Consider the following 18,974-nt stretch of genomic DNA (forward strand, 5'->3'; position numbering starts at 1 on the left):
TGATCTGCCCAAGAGGCTGTAGCCACAGGAAAAGCCCCTGGTGGCCACCTACAGCCACCGCTGGGCCCTCCTGTGCTCCCAGAGCCAGGGGAGAGGACCCAGGAGTTCTGGCTCCCTGCATCTCCCCCCTCCCTGCTGCCGTTGTTCCGATCACACTCAGATCTTTCCAGTTCCTCCCCACAGGTTCCAAGCAAAGTCAGGGTCCTGTGACTTCCCCAGGGGCAGATGCCTCAGCCTTGCCGATCTGCTCTGGCTGGGCTGAGCTGGGCAGCGGTGACCAAGGGCGGTTCTCACACTGCAGCGCTGGGTAATCCTGGTCTGCTGCAGGAGAACCACAGCATTGATCTCTGTAGACAAAGTCCCACAAAGCTGAGGGGACCCTATGTCCTGGCCAAATCCTGGGGAGCTCCAGATCCAGGGCCCCCTGTATCATCCAGATGTAGAAAATACTGCCACTTCCTGGCCTGAAATCATTGGTGGCAACGTTATATGTAGGTGTCCCTCAGTGGTCTCCCCAGAGGTGGCTGCATTTCAGCACTGAGCAAGGCATCCCTGTGCAATGTTGCCTGTGGCTGTTCCCCAGCTGCTCCACCCCAGAGCTGGCTTCATTTTAGCACCAGGCAAGCCATCTCTGTGTTCAGAGGTGCCCAATACCATAGGACAATCTCCATCCCTGGTCACAGCCCGGCGGGGGATCCCAGCAGAAGAGGGTTGGGAGAGAAATGGGGGGAGGAAAGTGGGCTGGTCCCCAAGAAGGGCCGGCTACTGGCACACTGAACCCTGCCCTGCTCCTCCTCCCCCACCCCACGGACTATGGGGCAGGCCGGGGCAGGCCTTAGGGACTCAGCAGAGACATCCCGGCCCCCGACCCCAGGAAGCCAGAGGGCTCCGCGAAGGGGAAGACATATGGTAAGAACTGCACGGCGGGGGCGGCTCGGCCGGTGCTCAGATGCAGCCACCTCTGGAGTGGGGCAGACGGAGAACAGCCACACACAACAGCGCGTGGAGCAACCGCCACGCGTGGGGCGGGCAATGGAAGGAGGTTCCGCGCTGGACGCCTGGGTTCTCTGGCTCGCAGGCTGCCGCAGCCGGGCCCGCCGCGCTCCCGCCTGGCGGCCGGCCAGCCCCAGGTCTGGGCTCGCCCAACCGGCCCGGGGGGGGCGGGGGCCTCAACTTCCTCTCCGCTCTCCTGGGTCCTGCGCGGCTCCCTAGCTCCGGCCACGGGCAGCCATGAGCCGGCGGGACCAGCCCCTGCGAGCCTTCCTGGGCGCCGGGCCCAGCCCGGGCCAGCTGCGCCAGGAGTTCCAGGTGAGTCCCGCCCGGGTCCGCCGCCCAGCGCGTCTGTCCGGGACTCCCGTCTGCCCCCGCCCCGCCCCCGCAGGCAGAGAACCCAGGCGTCCGGACCCCCACCCGGAGCCACAGAGCCCCGCTCCCCTCCTACAGCCAGAGAGAGAACCCAGGCGTCCGGGCTCCCGCCCCCCACACGACCCTTAGACCTCCCCCCCTCCCCTCCTACAGCCAGAGAGGGAACCCAGGCGCCCGGATCCCCAGCCCCTGGCCCCCACCCCAACCCTTAGATCCCCCCTCCCCTCCTAGAGCCAGAGAGAGAACCCAGCCGTTCGAGCCCCTGGCCCCAGCCCGACCCTTAGACCCCCCCTCCCCTCTTAGAGCAAGAGAGGGAACCCAGGCGTCTGGGTCCCCAGCCCCTGGCCCCCACCCTGACCCTTAGACCCCCCGTCCCCTGTTAGAGCCAGAGGGGGAACCCAGGCATCTGGGTTCTCGGCTCCCATCCTGAGCCATAGACCCCAGTCCCCTCTTAGAGCTAGATGGAGAACCCAGACGTCTGGGCCCCCACCACGACCCATAGACCCCCCCTCCCCTCTTAGAGCCAGAGGGGGAACCCACGCATCCGGGTTCTCGGCCTCCCCCCCACCCCAAGCCATAGACCCTGCTCCCCTCCTAGAGCCAAAGAGAACCCAGGTGTTCGGGCCCCTGGCCCCCACCCCGACCCTTAGACCCTCCTCCCACTCCTCCTAGAGCCACAGAGAACCCAGGCATCCGGGCTCCCAGCCCTCACCCCTGCCTTAACCACTGGACCTTATTTCTTTCCCAGAGGGGGAGAGAACCCAGGAGTCCTGCCTCCCAGTCTCACCCCCCCACTCTCACCACTCAACCCCTATCCCCTTCCAGAGTCAGGGAGAGACCCCATGTGCTCTAACCACTGTACCCCACTCCCCTCCCGCAGAAACCAGGCATCCTGACCCCCGCAGCTCATCTCCAACGCAAGAGTCTTTTGTAATCATTAACCTGGGGTTTGGGTTTAACTTTCCAGTCCCATAGACAGGCACTTGGCATTAACCCCTTACCTGCTGGGCAGCTGGGCACAGGGCTGTGGGGAGCGTGGCCCTCTCCCAGCTCTGGGAGGGAGCAGGTGCTAGTGGTTAGAAAGGGACTGGGAGCTAGGAGGCCCCAGGTCTATTCCTGTGATGGGTTGGGATTTCCACCTGGAGGCAGGCAGAGCTGTTGTGAGGTGCAGGCAGCCCTGGCAGGGAAGTGGGGTCTAGTGGTTAGAGCCAGGGAGTGAGCAACCAGCCACCCTGAGCTGATGCTGAGACGGAGCTTCTGGGTTCTTTGGCTTTATCTATGGCCCCCATGCAGGCCGCCACGGCCCTGGGCAGAACTACCCAGAAGCTGCTACGGCTTGTCCACAGGTTCCCAGCCCCCTAGCACCTCCATGGGTCCCGAGCTTGGCAGGGGGGCAGGGAGGCATAGCTCCAGCAATCGGCAGAGCCCCTGGCAGGCCAGGCCAGGCCAGGTCAAGCCTCTGGGGGTGCAGGGGGCCCTGGGCAGGGATGCTTTCCTTGGCAGTCAGGGCTGGCTTCAGACTGTTAGTGGGTGCTATGAATTTGGAGGCTCGTGACATCTCCCTGCCATCTTTCCTCCCCACGTGAACTGGGGGGCCCTAGCCAAATCCAAGGTGGCAGGTTGCACTCAGACCCCTTCGGTCCCCATCACTCCCCAGAAGTGGCCGCATCTCAGCGCTGGGTGCGGAGCAGCTGCAGCCAGCCGGGCAGGGCCTTTGGACTGCAGTGGAAAGCAGGCAGGGAATATTCTCTGCTTCGTGTTGCTCCTGTGGGCTCTTTAAACTGAAGTGAAATCGCCGACGAAACCTGAACATGGGTCCAAAGAAAGCACAAGACCCGCCAGCTTTCCCCTTCTGTTTCACTTCTCCCAGCCCCCCTGCTCTAACCACTCATCACTGCTCCCCTCCCAGAACTGAAGTGAAGTGAGAGACTCGGTAAAGACAGCCCCTTGCGGTGACACTGTGGCTGTTCCCCAGCTGCTCTGCCCCAGAGGTGGGTGCATCACAGTGCCAGGAGAGCCATCCTCATATTGTGTTATGTGTGGCTGTTCTCCAGCTGCCCTGCCCCAGAGGTGGCTGCATCTCCTGCTGGGCAAGCCACTCCAGTCAGGCTTGCAGCTGTTTTTCATAAGCAAAGCCTGGGAGAAGAAAGGGCCATGAAACTGTCAGAAATTCAACTCCACAGACTCCTGGTGCTAATTCAAATATACTCTAAGCTGGGCAGGCACCATATGAAAATTTTGCCCTTATTGTTGTGGCTTGTGACGTGTCAGTGCTATTCCATTAACCCCTGCTAAGACAACGGCTGCTGTCATCCTGTCACAACCCACACTGGTTGCTCTCAGGGCTGAACTGCAGCTACCTCTGGGGTGGGGCAGCTGGGGAACGGCTGAGCATAACAATGCTCAGCTAACAGCTCACATGCAGCTATTTCTGGAGGGGGCAAAGTTCAGCGTGTTAATTTGTTGCCATGGTTTGAGTATAAAATAGCAGAAAGTTCTTCTTATAAGCTAGAGGTAAGAGCCTGGACTCCGGGGTTCTCTCAATGTCACTTTAGGCAGGCCCTGCCTCACCCCAGTGCCTCAGTTTCCCCACCTCCCTGGCACCAGAGCCATTCAGCGTCAGGCAGGGCGGGTTAATTCTGTGCAATGCTGCGCTGGCCGGGCCTCCCCTCTGACAGGGAAATGAATTTTCCAGAAGGGACTTTGTTCCCTTGTCCCCTGGCTCCTGCTGCTGATTTCCTATATAAATGGAGCTCAGAACAAATCCCAGCTCCCTCTGGACTGGGGCCAGAGGGTGGGGGAAGGGGAGAGGGAGGCCGAGGGGAGCTGATGCCCCCAGTGGAGAAAGGCCCAGTGCCCCACTGCTCAGCCCCAGAGCCAGCCAGCCTCACATCACGTTCCAAACCTATTTTGTTTCACTTTACTGGGCTTAGAGATCAGGGTGACTCACCTGGTGCTCAGATGCAGCCAGATCTGGGGCTGGGGAACAACCACGCACAATGCCACATGGGATGGCTTTCCCAGCCCTGAGATGCAGCCACCTCTGGGGGAGGGCAGTGAGAGGACCAGCTGCACATAACACCACTCCAGAGGTGGCTTGCTCAGTCCTGAGATGCAACCACCTCTGGGGGGGGGCACTGGGGGAGGGGGACAGCTTCATATAACACCACCCAGAACTGCCATCAGTCCTTGCTGGGCACAGGGGCTGCTGCTCGTCAGCCCTTTGCCGAGGAGCTGAAGTGAAACACAGAAGCTGCTTCCAGGGGTTAGGCAGCCCTGGGAACCGAAAACATTGATCCTGAAAGTGAATGAAACAAAATGAGGGGGAAATGCGCCTCTCAAGGGAGCACCATGGGGTGGGGAGTGAGATGGGGGCTGGGCGCTGGGGCAGAGGGGGGATGCTTTCTGAATCTATATCCCATATGTCTAATACTCCCCCCCATGCACCCCAAACACCTCCATCCAGCGCTCGGGCCCTCATGCTCCCCTCCCTCCGGGCGTACACTGGGCCACCCACCCAGCAGAGAAGCCGACAATGCCCCAGTTTTCCCCCTTATGCTGCCAGCTGTCGGGACACAGCACAGGGCAGGAAATTCTGGAAAAGTTGGTGATGAAGGAAAAAGCTCCGTTGGCTGGAGAGTTTGGAAGCTGCAGAAGCTGCTTGGGGCCTGATCTTCAGCTCAGGGCCCTTCTCCTCCCTCTGGCCTTCTGGGAATGAAAACCCAACAAAGATCCCAAGGGAATTAGCAGCAAAAACCTTGGTGACGTAGCCAAATCCATCATTTAACAGGAGGAAGCTGCCCGGCCCACAAACCTCCAGCTTCACTCCCCCCAGTCCTGCTCTAAACCTTTGTGGGGAAAAAACCCTGAGGAAATAAACATCAACACCTCCGTGACGTGCCCTGATCCCTAAAGAAACCAGTTTGCCGAGAAGCTGCCCGACCTGCCCATCTCCTGCCACCTTGTCGCATGACACCTGTTTTCCTCCCGCCTTAGGAAACAAACCCACTGCAGCCAAAGCTCAGAAACTGAATTGCACAAGTGGCTGGGCCTCCGGCAAACAGCTGGGGGAGACCGGCCAGCGCCTGGAGTTCTGGCTGTCTAATCACAGCCCAGTCCTGCAACAGACTTCAGACCTTGGCTGGGAAATACCGATCACCACCTCAGAAGGGCCGTAACCCGGCCCTGGAAGGGAGCTGGCAACCTGTAGAGGAGAAAGACCACATCCCTGACCCCCATAGACAGCCAGTCACTCCATTCCTGGCTCCCTGCTCTAACCACTAGACAAGACTTCCCTCCCAGCACCAGGGAGAGAACCCAGGAGTCCTGGCTTTCATTCTGGAAGCGATTCCTCCATGGATTACCTCTCCCTGGAGGATTGTTCTGGGCAGGGTGGGGATTTTTCCCCCTGCCGGTTCCAGGAGGGGTGTGAGCACGCGGACACCCAGACCTGGCAGGACAGGCTGGTCTGATACTGGCAGGGTGAGAATCAGCCTGTTCCAAAGATAAACCTGACTCAAGTGCTCAGGAATTATCATGCCTGTACAAACCGTCTCTGGGCAGTGTTATGTGTGGCTGCTCCCCATCTGCCCTGCCCCAGAAGTGGCTGCATCTCAGCACCATGTGAGCCATCTCTGTATGGTGTTATGTGTGGCTGTTCCCTCTCTGTCCACCCCAGAAGTGTACGTGTCTCAGGGCCTGGCTAGCCAATCCCCATTGGATGTTATCCTTTGAGTTTGGAGGTAGGGGGAGGGCTCGGTTTGGGAAGAGGTCTGAAGTCATAGGGAAGAGAAATGCGGTGGAGTACAGTGGGGGTATTAGGTCTCACAGAGCTATCCAGTGCTGGGGTTCCCTGTTAGTCTCCTTGTTTAACCCCCTCTTCTCCACAGCCTCCTAACCACCCTTCTGTCTACTCAGGACATCAAGGTGCAAGCCATTGCCTTCCGGCAGCAACAGGGGTTCTCCACTGAGGCTGGGGCCAGAAAAGAGAACATCAAGAAGAATCGGTACAAAGATATCCTGCCATGTGAGTCTGGGAGGGAGATTTGGGGACCATGATGTGCTGCATTATATGTGGCTGTCCTGCCAGCTGCCCCACCCCAGAGCTGCCTGCATCTCAGTGCCAGGTGAGCTGATCCTGGGCAGTGTTATGTGCAGCTGTTCCTCAGCTGCCTCACCCCAGAGGTGTCTGCATCATCCCAGATTTATTTCAAAGCAGCCCGTGCTGGAGACCCCACCAGGCCACTGGGGAATTGGACCTGTGGTTAATCACGCTCATCATTAACAACTGGCTCGTTATTCCCTGTCAGAACTTGTGAAGCCTCCTGTCCTTGCCCATGGGGGACCTCTCCCCCCCACCCTCCCATCCCCTGCGATTTCTCTGTCTCTTCCCTCCCTGGTAGACGATCAGACCAGGGTCATTCTGAATCTCCGCACGGATGAAGGACAGACGGACTACATCAACGCCAGTTTCATTGAGGTAACCCCCTCTGCCTGCAGCAGGGGGCACCCTCCTCTTGCACCAGCAACCGCCCCATCCACCCCCGGCAGCACTGGGGGTGCCATGCTGCAAGGAGCTGGTGGGGGGGCTCATGGCCAGGTGTTGTGCAGCTGGGGGGGTGGGCAGGGGCTCATGGGGGGTGGCGTGCGGCTGGGGTGGCCAGGGGCTTGTGGGGGGTGGCCGGGGGCTCATGGGGGGCAGCGTGCGGCTGGGGTGGCCAGGGGCTTGTGGGGGGTGGCCGGAGGCTAATGGGGGGCAGCTGGGGCAGCCAGGGGCTCATGGGGGGCGGCGTGCGGCCAGGGGCTCGTGGGGGGTGGTGAGCGGCTGGGGCAGCCGGGGGCTCGTAGGGGGTGGTGAGCGGCTGGGGCGGCCAGGGGCTCGTGGGGGGTGGTGAGCGGCTGGGGCGGCCAGGGGCTCGTGGGGGGTGGCTGGGGCGGCCGGGGGCTCGTGGGGGGTGGTGAGCGGCTGGGGCGGCCGGGGGCTCGTAGGGGGTGGTGAGCGGCTGGGGCGGCCGGGGGCTCGTGGGGGGTGGTGAGCGGCTGGGGCAGCCGGGGGCTCGTGGGGGGTGGTGAGCGGCTGGGGCAGCCGGGGGCTCGTAGGGGGTGGTGAGCGGCTGGGGCGGCCATGGGCTCGTGGGGGGTGGTGAGCAGCTGGGGCGGCCAGAGGCTCGTGGGGGGTGGCTGGGGCGGCCGGGGGCTCGTGGGGGGTGGTGAGCGGCTGGGGCGGCCGGGGGCTCGTGGGGGGCGGCTGGGGCGGCCGGGGTCTCATGGGGGGCGGCGTGTGGCCAGGGCAGGCAGGGCTCACAGGCACTGCCCCACGGGTGGCTGACCAGTTGCGCCCCCTTCTCTCCTGGCAGGGGCTGTACAGGAAGCGCTGCTACATTGCGACCCAGGGGCCGCTGGCGCACACCCTGCTGGATTTCTGGTGCATGATCTGGGAGTACGAGGTGAAGGTGGGTGTGATGTTCTCAGGGCTCCAGGCCCAGCTGTCGCCCCCAGCCCAAGGCCTGCCTCACCCAACGATGCTGGGCACCCTGATGCCCCTGGCTCCCGCTGGGCGCGCTGCTGCAGGCCGGCAGAAGGAGCAGGGCTGGATGTGCCTCCTGGGGTCCTGGAAGAGTGTGGCACAGGGGTGGGTCCCCAAAGTGAGGGGCCAGCAGGGGGGCAGGGCAGGGTCCCCACTCCGCCCAGCTCAGTGCGAGAGCTGTTTCCAAACCCACTGTGGCCAACTGCACAATCCCCCCACCGGCCCCTGGCTGACCCTGTCCTGCCAGTGGGCCTCATGCCGCACCACCCATCCAACACTGACACCCTGATTCCCCACAGCCTGAGTGGCCCCCCACCCTTTGCCCACTTTTGTGTTATGTGTGGCTGTTCCCCAGCCGCTCTGCCCCAGAAGTGGTTGCATCTGGGCTGGGCGAGCCTTCCCCATGTGGTGGTGTGTGCAGCTGGTCCCTAGCCATGCTCACCCCAGATGTGGCTGCATCTCAGCGCCAGACAAGCCATTGCAATCTCACCCCTCTTCCCCACCCGATACCCCTTTGCATCCCCACAGCCGGAGAGCAGAACAGGCCAGGAAAGGGCAGAAATTCAAAGCCTCTGGGTCCTGGCACTGACCCAAGAGCCAGTATCTCCTGGGCTTGAAAGACCCCCCCATCCCATGGGCTGAATGCAGGGCTCCCAGCTATACCTGGAACTCCTCCCCCATCACACCACCCTCTGGGGTAGCTCTCCTGCAGGACAGGGACTGGGTGTAGCGAGTCTGTCAGGTCTCAGCTGGGAGCTGTTTGCAAAGAACAGCGAGGGCAGGGAGGTGCATTTTCCAGGGGGGATCTGAACTCCCGGGGCACCTCCAGAGCAGGCAGTCAGGGTGCCTGGGTTCCAACCCAGGCCCTGGAAGGGAGAAGGGCTAATGGTTAGAGCTGGGGGAGGAGAGGAACCAGGACACCTGGGTCCTCTACAGTCCAGCTAGGTGCTGGCTGGAGCCTGCACTGCCCCTCACTCCGTTTTCCCTCCCTTGCAGGTGGTTGCCATGGCCTGCCGGGAGGTGGAGATGGGGAAGGTGAGTCCAGGGGGCCCATCTGCACCCTCCCGCCCAGCCCGGGCTGTGGGGGACTCTGGGGGCAGCTCCTCCCGGACACTCTGTGAACTAACTTTCCCTCCTTAGAAAAAGTGCGAACGCTACTGGCCACTGGAGCAAGAACCACTGCAAATTGGGCCCTTCTCCATCCTCCAGGTACCAGGGAGGGGCTGGAGGGCAGCCTGCAGGGGGCACTGTCAAGGAGATGCCCCTTCATTTCCTGTCCCAATCTGCTGCTGTGGAGCTCCACCCTGCCCCAGAGGTGGCTGCATCTCAGCGCCAGGCGAACCATCCCTGTGCCCTGTTATGTTCAGCTGTTCCTCAGCTGCCCCTCCCCAGAGGTGGCTACTGCTGACGCTCTGCATGGAGACAATACAAACTGAATGCCTGGCAAGTCCTGTAGCTCTGCTCCTCTCTCGCTGTCCTAGCTCAAGGAGCAGGAGCTGAACCCAGATGTCATAGTCCGCACACTGCGTGTCAGCTTCCAGCAGGTCGGTGAGCTGTGTGCCTGCTATGGCGAGTGGCGCAGGGGCCTGGCAGGGGGAACGGTGCTGGGTGGGGTGGGGAGCCAGGCAGGGGGCGCAGTGCTGTGGGGTGGGGACTGGGCAGGGGGCACCTTGCTGCGGGGGCCAGGCAGGGGCACGGCTCTGTGGGGTGGGGGGCCAGGCAGGGGGCACCTCACTGCAGGGTGAGGCCTGGGCAGGGGGTGCCATCCCCTGGCAGGCGGGCTGGACGCTGGGGGGCTGGGCAGGGGATGCTGTGCTGCGGGGTGGGGGGCTAGGCAGGGGGCATGGAGCCACGGTGAGGTCTGGCCAGGCGGTCTGGGCACTGGGGGGTGCCCTGCAGCTGATGACAGCTGTGCCCTCCTCAGGAGGAACGGCCCCTCACCCATCTCCAGTACGTGGCCTGGCCAGACCGAGGGATCCCCGACAATTATGGCCATTTCCTGGAGATGATCGAGCACATGCGGCTGAAGCAGGGGGAGGACTCAGCCCCCATCTGTGTGCACTGCAGGTAGGGGGCGCTGTGCTGGGGGGTGTGGAAGGGAGCCCAATGGGGCCCTGTTGCTCCCTCACATGGGATGGAGAGAGAGAGCCGTCTTCGTAGCCAGCCCATCTGCTAGGAAAAGCAAGCCACACCTCCAAACAAGCCCCTCCCATAACCCAAACCCCGCCCCCTGCTACAAGCTCCGCCCCGTTGTGGCAGCCTCAGAGGTGGTGCAGAGCAGTCACTGCTGGGCCAGCGGAAATGCCCCCGGAGGAGCAGTGATTCCCCTTTGAAAGCACAACATTGTGGGTCCGGAGCAACCAGGCAGCAATGGGCCAAGGCCCACCCAAGCAGCGGCCAGGAGGGGTCCCAGTTACCTCAACAAGCCCTCGTTCAGCACCCATCGGTAGGGTCCAGAGTTAATGGCCACGTCAAGGTGTCTGTCTCCCCCGCAGTTATCGTGGCTCATAGGTAACGGGCAGGTGACGCGAGTCCCCTTTAAAACACAGTCATGAGGGCTCCTGCTTCACAGACACCTTGAACGCCCACTAGGGAAGTAATAACAACACAGCCAGTCTCATTAGGGTTCAGAGTGAACGCCCACGGGCCACGCACGGCCACCAGCTCAGGGGCCCCGTGTAGGGTGACAGGGCCCTCCCCCAGAGGGATTTGTCAGGCGGGGCGGTTCTGCTCTGATTTCATTGCTCCCGCCCCCCCGCAGCGCTGGCTGTGGCCGAACCGGCGTGATCTGCACCCTGGAGCATGTGCGACACCTCCTCCTGCAGCAGGTAGGCGCCTGTCCGCCATGCCCCTGGCCGGCACCTGGCCCTGCGGGGGGAGGTGAGGGGGGGGCGCCCGCAGGACCCTCAGCCCTTCCCCTGCTTTTCAGAGCGTCCCCCCCGACTTCAGCATCTTCAACATCGTCCTGGCCATGAGGAAGCAGAGGCCCTCGGCCGTCCAGACACTGGTGAGCGCCCAGCCAGACGCCCCCCGCAGCCCCTGCTGGGCAAGGTGGGGCTGGGCAGGGCCCCCCCAGTGACTGCCCCACTGTGCCCCCTGCTGGGTGAGATGGGGCTGGGTGAAGCCCCCCCAGTGACTGCCCCACTGCGCACCCTGCTGGGCGAGATGGGGCTGGGCACGGCCCCCCAGTCACTGCCCCCCTGCGTCCCTCGGCACCCCTGCTGGGCGAGATGGGGCTGGGCGCAGCCCCCCCCCCAGTCACTGCCCCCCTGCGCCCCCTGCTGGGTGAGATGGGGCTGGGTGTGGCCCCCCCAGTCACTGCCCCACTGCGCCCCCTGCTGGGCAAGGTGGGGCTTAGGCAGCTCCCCCATCACTGCCCCACTGCGCCCCTCCGTACACCCTGCTAGGCGAGGTGGGGCTGGGCAGGGCCCCCCCAGTCACTGCCCCACTGTGCCCCCTGCTGGGCGAGATGGGGCTGGGCAGGGCCCCCATGACATGGCCGTGCTCCCCGCTGCAGGAGCAATACGAGTTTCTGTACCAGGCGGTGGCTGAGCTGTTCCGCGCCGCGCTGGCCCCTGGCGCCTACGAGAACCTCACGGAGGTGAGCGGCCCCACGGTTCCCAGCCCGAACCGGGCCTGTAGCCTCTTCCCCCTGCCCCCCGGGCCCCTCCCCCTCTCCCGGCCCCTCCCTCGAGCCCGTCCTGGTGGCTCTGTTCCCCTTTCGGTTCGGGCCCGAGCGTGCGGCTCCCTCAGCCGGTATGTACGCGGGGGCCTGGGGGGCGGGAGGGAAGAGATGGGGGATGCGGAGGGGGCTGGGGCAGCGGGGAGCAGGACCCACAGCAGGGGCACAGTTCCTCTCCCCCCACCGTGGGGCTGACAAGTGGAGCTGGAAAGGAGCAAGGCCAGGCCCCAGAGCTACTTATAGGCCCCTCTCCCCACATCCTGCCTCTGCCTCTGCCGGAGGAGGCATGGCCGGCCAGGCAGGCAGGCGTGGGGGCAGAGGGAGGGATGGACCGGCCGCTGGAGGGGCAGGCTGTAGGAGTGGGGGGCTGGGGCGTGCCCCCATCCCCCGGTGCTCTCTCCAGGCCAGGCCCCACGGCACCAGCAGGGTTAATATTGCTACTTTCCCAGCCTGTCGCCACTTCCTGAGGCAGGAAGCAAACAGCTGGTGTTGGCAGCGGGCTGGGGTGTTTCCCCCCGCTCCCCTCACCCCTTGCTCTCCGCACAGAACCGGCTGCCCCTGTACGACGACGCTGTGTCCCTGCGCGGCCCCGCGCCCTTCAGCAAACGCAGCGGCGTCTTACGGTGAGTGCCTGGCTGCGCCCACCTCTGGGGCAGGGCGGCACCACACAGAACAGCGCCTGGGGAGGACTCGCCCAGCCCTCCACTGCAGCCACTTCTGGGGGAGCAGGGCACAGCTATGTCGTCAGTCTGGCCCTAGACCTGCAGCTGCTGCCGTTGCAGCCTGCAAATGGACCATCGTTAGGGCTCAGAGTTAATGCCACCCTGCATATCACTGCAGCTCAGGCGGGGGCAGGTGCTGGGTAATCCCACTGCCCTCCCCGTTCGCCACAGCTGAACTCCGGGGTTCTCGCTCTGGCTGAGCTGCAGCTGAGTGCAGCACATCTGTCCCCAGCAGTGACCCCCACCCCTTCTCCCCACTTCAGGAGCATTTCGGTGCCAGCCGAGCCCACGCCGGAGCTGCCCCCCAAGATGAACGACACCTATGCTGTGGTGAACAAGCACCGACGGGGGGGCGGTCCAGCCCGGGAGACCAGGCCTGGCCAGGGAAGCCCTGAGGGGTCCCCCCTTGATTTTCAGGGGCTCCAGGCCAGCTACTCCCTGCCCGGCAGCCCTGTGAAGCAGCTGCCGCCCACCCCCAGCTGCGAATACAGCCACATTAGCTCCTCTGGCACAGGTGGGGGGACCCAGGTGGCCGGGGCCGTGGGAGGGTGACCCCGAAAAGGCCATGAACCCGACCTGGAGAAGAGGGGTCTGGGACCAGGCCCTAGGGCAGTTCTGACCTGTGGCCCTCGCCCTGCGCAGGTGACGCCAGCCCCCGGGGGCCGCCCTCGCCCTGCCCCAGCACTGGACGGGGGAAGGCCCCGCTGTACAGTTTGAAGCCCCCGGTGAGTGTCTCCCCCAGTGCTGCCACAGGGGGTCACCAGTGTGTGCGCAGAGGGGCCAGGGAGTGGGCCCAGATGCCTGGGTTCTCTTCCTGGCTTGGGGAGGGGGCCTGGTGGGGTGAGGTCTGGGGCAGTTTCTCAGTCATTCCTGTCTCTCTCTAGGGTTTGATGGCATCTCCGCAGAAGAAAGGTGAGTGCGAGGGGTGGGGAGGTACACCTCTAACCCTGGGGGAGGCTAAGTCAGTATCTGGCGGGGAAACCTGGGCAGCTGGAGGAGCTGTAGTGTTCAGCTCCTATGACTCCCCCAGCTGTGCTGCATCTCTGTCCCCATCTGCGTTACATGTGGCCGTTGCCCAGCTGCACCACCCCAGAGGTGGCTGCATCTCAATGCCCGGGGAGTTGTCCCACTGTGGCACTGTCCCTGTTCCCCAGCTGTGCCTCCCCATAGGTGGCTGAATGAGTCCCCAGTGTGTTGTGTGTGGTTGTTCCCGAGCTGTGCCCCCCCGGCCCCACAGGTGGCTGCTTCTGTGGGCCAGGCCATGACACGAGTGGAAGGGCCTCACCATTTGTCCTCTCTCCCCCAGCCCCCAGCTCTCCCCGCCACGAATACACCGACAGCTACGAGGACCTGGGGAGCTCTTCCTGCGGGGGCTACAGCCCCATCACCTCCCCCACCAGTGGCCTTGGTAGGAAGTGGGAGGGGGTGCTGGGGCTGGGGGGTGACTTGCATCCAATGCCAGCCCCCGGCTGCGACTGGGGCTCTGGAACAGGTGGGGGGAGCCCTGGTGTAGGGGCTGGGACGCAGAAGTAGGCTGGATTTGGAAAGGGGGGGAGGGGTACAACCCCCTCACTACTGTCCCTCTCCTGCAGGCTATAACTTCCGCATCAGGAAGCCCAAAGGACCTCGCGACCCCCCGGCAGAGTGGACGCGGCTCTAGGGGGTCCGTGGGGGCCACACCAGGCCCCTCCTCCCTTTGGGCTGAGCTGAGCCCCGACTGCAGCATCAGCCACAGCCCCTGGGAAGAGCCAGCACTGACAACAGGCCAGTAGCCCCGACACCTGGGTTCTCTCCCCTGCTCCAGGAGGGGGGGCAGAGCCCTGCCTTTAGCCCGGGGGGCACTGATGCGTTTGGTGCCCCACAGCCTGGGGGCGCCATGGGCAGGTCAGCAGATGGGAGAGCCCCGGCGGCTCAGCCCTGAAGAGATGGGAGTGGACAGAAGCAGAAACCAAATCAAGCGCCAAACGGAGGCGTGGATTTGAGTAGACCCTACAAAAATAAAAATGTAGAAAGGACAGTTCTGTGGGGTCTTCTCCCCTGTAGGGCAGTGCCAGAGGGCTGGGGCGCCCGCAGACGGTCCGTGCCTCTGCGCTGGGGAGACAAAACAGCCATGTCCTTTTACTCTGATGCCCACCGCACGTGGTGGAGAAAAACGTTCCGGGTTAAAGTCCCAGTGGGCGCCATCCCACCTCCGGCTGGTTGGACTCTGCTCCCTGGCACCGACAGGGGCCTGGCTCAGCCCGAGGCAGCTCCAGGCCGGGCCTGGCCCACTAGTCGGTGCTGAGGAACTGGCGCTTGCGGGCCGTGTTGGTGTAGGGGTGCCAACACCACTCCACATCCGCCGTGGCCGCCTGCTCCAACGTCCCCAGCTTGATCATGTACACTGCGAGGAGGAAGGGCCAGGGGTCAGTGGGAGCCCTCCTGCCGGGGGGGGCAGAGCCGGGGAGCCCCACCCATCACCAGATACATGATTGGCAATCAGCCGCTGAGGACAGGGTGTGCCTCAGTTTCCCCAAACTCTGCACACTCCTGCAGGGGAATGACAGAGCAGGGAGGGAGCCTGGCCACAGGGGGATCCACAACAGGGGAAAGGCCCCCCCACCCCCCAACTTACGTTTCATCTCGAAGCGGGGCCCCACCTCTGTCAGCTCAATGTTGCGATGGTCCAATTTCTTATAGCCGTGGTGCCTGTGGGGGTACAGGGGAGATGAGGCACCTGGTGGGGGAGCTCCCGGCTGGAACCACTAGCCCCTGGTCCCCTCCCACAGCCGGGGGAACCTAGGCATCCTGGCACCCACCAGCCCTAACCACTTGGTGCCACTACCTCCCAGAGCTAGGGACAGACCCCAGGAGTCCTGGCCCCCAGCCCCTCCCCCAGCCTTGGCATTCTATGCAGCGGTTCCTCAGCTGCCCTGCCCCAGAGGTGGCCGCAGGGCCGGGCCCAGCTCGCACCTGAAGGAGATGTAGTCGTCCTGGTTGGCGAATGTGATGACCCGCTTGCTGTCTGGCTTGGGCACGGGGAACAGGTACTTGAGGATGCTGCAGACCTGCAGGGCAGAGGCCAAGGCATGCTGGGCGTGGGGGAGGGGAAGGGAGACCCTATAATAACACGCCAGTTCCCGGCACTTCGAACACCCCTGGGAGAGCCGACTGCCCCGGCCCCGAACATCCCCAGCGCTCCCAGGAAAGGCCTGACTGTGACAGAGCCGCCCTCCCCCTGCCCGCCCCACAACCCACCTAGCCAGCACGATGGTCCCCACCCCCCTACACCCCACGACCCCCCCCCCCACCAGCACGACGGTGCCCAGCCCCCACCCCCGACCCAGCACGATGCTGCCCAGCCCTGGCTGACCCGCTGGCCCAGGCGGGAGGTGAGGCCATGGAAGATGAGGTGGGGGGCAGCCTCGGACATGGTGCCGATGTCGGGGACCTCGTGGCGCATCACCACATTGCAGAGGGTGAAGAAAGCCGTGGGGCCGAAGGGCAGGTGGGAGACGATCAGCCCGTCTGGGGGGAGGCAACGGGGGAGGGGTGTCAGCACATGGGGGGGCTGAGATGGAGCCCCCTCCCCCACAGAGACAGGGCCTGTCAGGCGCCCGGCCTCATCCCATCCTCCAGAGAAAGGGAAGAGACCCCCCCACCAGCTCACCGGGCTGGCCACGGTGCTCGTGCAGCACCAGCAGGTCGGTGACACCGTTGGCCTTGCAGGCCTGCAGCAGGGCCCCCACCTCGTGTCGCCCACGGTTCATGCGCTGGGCGCCCGGCACCACCAGCTTCATCTCCTGCCCCCGAGAGAGAGACCCGACAATAACACACCGGCCTGTGCTAATGCACCCAGGCCCCCCTCCACTCGGGCAGCCCCAGCGCCCCCTCCCCAGGACACCCTCCCGTACCAAAGCCAGCCCCATCCAACCAACCCCGCAGGAACTGAACAGCCCCCGGGAGCCCCTACAGGAGTAAAACAGCCCCCGGCACAGCACCAGCCCCCTGGAGCCCCTACAGGAGTAAAATAGCCCCCGGGAGCCCCCTCAATAGCAAAGCCAGGCCCTGTACCTTGGCGAACATCTTGAGGCGGGAGCTGGGGTCGCGCGAGGTCGTGATCATCACCTTGGGGTCCTCCACACCAGCCCAGCGATACTCGTCATCCTGGTGTGTCACCAGCCCTGTGGCAGGAGGGGAGGGGTTAATGGCAGGGGAGGAGCCTCGGGCTGGCCACACCCTCTCCTACTCCTCACCACCAGCTGGAGGGTGGGGGGTTAAAATCTGAAGCCCACAGATGATTCCTCCAGGCCTGCAACCACTCCCTTGTCACAGAAAAGGACCCTACTGCTGCGGTTAGGTTAATTCACTGCCCATCTGTCTGCCGTCTCCACTTTGCGCTCCCCCATGCTGACGGGGCGTGAGACACCGGCCGGCTCCATAACGGAAATGCAGCCAGGGACCGTATCCCGTGGGTATCAGGCCATCCCCCCGGGCGGTTTGACGGGCAGTGGCGACAACCTCTGTTACCCGTTTCACAGCTTGAACTTTTCAATCCTCAGCCCCGCCCGTGGTGACAGGGGTCCCGTCTGCTCCTCCCAGGCCTCGTCACTTTTAACAGCTTCAGACCCCACACGCAAGTGTAAAGAATCAAACTCAGGGACAAAAAGGGGTAAAAATCATTGCAAGGGAGAACTGAGAGAGAGAAATCAGGAAAAGTGCTTGTAAAGAGCTCCACACGGGGAGTAAAACAAGGCTGGGTCTGCACAAGGAAGAGTTCCCAGTAATTGGCCAATTGGAACTGTTTCTGGGGCCTTTGGGTTTGCAGAACTAGTAGAGCTCATCCTCTGTCGCCGAGGTTTCCTTTCCAGGCAAACGACCTTTCCTGCTCTGCTGCCTCCTGATCTATCCCTTACCCCGGAGCAAAGCTGGCACCGCCCGGAACTCAGTGAATAAACGGATGTGGAGCAAACCCATCCCAGCAGCCGAGCCAGTCATGACCACTGAGTTTGGAGCTTTTTGGTACATTAACTGTACCTCCATTTATGATACAATGGAACAGTACTGTGCCAGATGGGAGGGAGCCCAGCTCTGAGCAGAACTGCTCAGAATTTCAGACCGGCTGATATTTGCAAGTAAAAACTTCCACATTCTTTTGAACAATCCAGGTTTTGTCCACCCTGGACTGAGCTGAATTCACAGCTAGGACTGGGGCTAGCTTACCACATCCCAGCCTAGCCTCTGGTCTATGGGGCTGGCATTCTCAGCAGTGTCCAGACTCATGTGGGGACCCCCAGCTCAGCTGAGGGTATCTGGGCAGCCCCTAACCCGACTGGGGGAAGGGATCATGGCCTGTCAGGGCCCTCTGAGCCCGAACGGTGCTGGTCCACTCATTCCTCAGGGTAGGGGGGCAGCAAGGGGTCAGGAAGGACACAGGGTGTTCCTAGCTTGGCAGGGGTTGAGGGTGTGATGTGGAGGGGGGGCACCGAGCTGGCTGCACCCCGGAACTCCCAGGCCCCCAAACTCACCTTCTGCTCCCTCATCATCAAACTCGATGGATTTCTGCAGTGCAAGAGCCTCCCGGCGCAGCTCCGTGGGCAGCAGCCGATTCTCTGGGGGAGATGGGGAGTCAGAGAGAATGAGCCCCCTCCCCAACAAGCCTCCCTCCCCCAGCCCTTCCGCCCTGAGGCACACGGAGTCCCAACTCTCACGTTGGGAGCGAGGGGAAGTGGCAGAGCTAACTTGGGAGCCCAGAGCTGGGGCAGTGAGGGCTGTGGGTTGGGAGTGGAGGGCACCAGGAGGGGGTGACAGCACTGGGGGATCTAGGGGTTGCAGGTCAGGAGTGAGGGCTGCGGGGGGGGTCAAGTCCTTGTGCGTGGGGGGAGGCATCTGTACCCTCCAGCGCCCGTCGGAGCTGCTCCTTTTTCTTCTCGGTGGCGCACATCCGGGCCTCCTGCGCCCGCCGGTACAGGTACTCGCGGCGCTGCCGGGCTTCGCGGCGCAGCTGGGGGACACAAACGGGGGGCGGGTCACACAGGGACAGGGAACACCCCATACCCACAGGGGGAGTCACCCTCGCCCCCCCCCCCCCCCCCGGCGAGGCGACCCAATCACAACAGCGGGACACAGGCGACTGCCAAGACGCGCATCGCCCCGCCCCCCAACAGGGGTGTGAGCTGCTCCCCATCGAGGGGACCCACAGATAAAAGCCCCAGAGCTCCCTCACCCCGCCCCCAAGGAGGTGCCCGCCACTGCGCTTCCCGGCGACCCTACAATAACAACCCAACACTCCGCCCGCGGGACAGGTTACCTGCTCCCCGCCCCCAGCCCTCCGGCGGCGACCCTACAATAACAATCCCCGGGGGCACAGGGTACCTGTTCCTGACGCCGCCCCCCAGGTGACCCTACCATAACAACCCCTCCCGCCACACACACTCCGGCACCTGCCCCCTCCCCTTACCATGGTGGCGGTACCCGGCGTCCCGCAGCTCTCTTCCCCCACCACGTGGGACGCGCCGGTCTCCCAACACGAACGCCTCACATTGGCCCAGGCTGCTCGGCCTATCAGCGAGTAGGATTCTGACCTGGGCGTGTTTCGCCCCTCACAACGATGGCGGCCAGCGGCGGGTAATGAGTCACGTGGTGCGATGCCCTCGTGCCCCCCACAAAGATGGTGGCCAGGACGGCCAACAGCCGTCTT

The 18,974-nt window shown here is 63.6% G+C and overlaps 2 protein-coding genes across 8 annotated transcripts; one reads left to right on the plus strand and one right to left on the minus strand.

Annotated features, from left to right (window-relative positions):
• Nucleotides 1–1,032: 1,032 nt before the first annotated feature.
• PTPN18 (protein tyrosine phosphatase non-receptor type 18) lies at nucleotides 1,033–14,310 on the plus strand. 6 transcript variants are annotated; one of them, XM_075017474.1, is made up of 17 exons: nucleotides 1,052–1,308; nucleotides 6,283–6,391; nucleotides 6,768–6,844; nucleotides 7,722–7,817; nucleotides 8,888–8,926; nucleotides 9,032–9,100; nucleotides 9,373–9,435; nucleotides 9,816–9,958; nucleotides 10,653–10,719; nucleotides 10,821–10,898; nucleotides 11,433–11,492; nucleotides 12,120–12,196; nucleotides 12,559–12,809; nucleotides 12,938–13,020; nucleotides 13,180–13,207; nucleotides 13,602–13,703; nucleotides 13,888–14,310. In XM_075017474.1, the coding sequence occupies exons 1-17, from the start codon at nucleotides 1,231–1,233 to the stop codon at nucleotides 13,953–13,955; spliced, it is 1,488 nt and encodes a 495-aa protein (XP_074873575.1). In that variant the 5' UTR covers nucleotides 1,052–1,230; the 3' UTR covers nucleotides 13,956–14,310. The 6 variants fall into 6 exon arrangements, with proteins under 6 accessions (XP_074873578.1, XP_074873576.1, XP_074873577.1 ...); XM_075017473.1 differs by having other exon boundaries at nucleotides 1,053–1,308; nucleotides 11,409–11,492; XM_075017475.1 differs by lacking the exon at nucleotides 13,602–13,703 and having other exon boundaries at nucleotides 1,040–1,308; nucleotides 11,409–11,492.
• On the minus strand, nucleotides 14,249–18,867 carry IMP4 (IMP U3 small nucleolar ribonucleoprotein 4). Of its 2 annotated transcripts, none has more exons than XM_075017555.1 (9): nucleotides 18,735–18,867; nucleotides 18,170–18,278; nucleotides 17,803–17,886; nucleotides 16,349–16,458; nucleotides 15,945–16,077; nucleotides 15,648–15,802; nucleotides 15,248–15,342; nucleotides 14,910–14,983; nucleotides 14,249–14,678 (listed from the first exon to the last, which is right to left on the minus strand). In XM_075017555.1, exons 1-9 carry the CDS (start codon nucleotides 18,735–18,737, stop codon nucleotides 14,566–14,568), a joined length of 876 nt encoding a protein of 291 aa, XP_074873656.1. In that variant the 5' UTR covers nucleotides 18,738–18,867; the 3' UTR covers nucleotides 14,249–14,565. The 2 variants fall into 2 exon arrangements, with proteins under 2 accessions (XP_074873656.1, XP_074873655.1); XM_075017554.1 differs by having other exon boundaries at nucleotides 15,248–15,366.
• Nucleotides 18,868–18,974: the final 107 nt, after the last annotated feature.

The sequence above is a fragment of the Carettochelys insculpta genome, chromosome 22 (assembly GCF_033958435.1).
Source record: "Carettochelys insculpta isolate YL-2023 chromosome 22, ASM3395843v1, whole genome shotgun sequence".
NCBI lineage: Eukaryota > Metazoa > Chordata > Testudines > Carettochelyidae > Carettochelys > Carettochelys insculpta.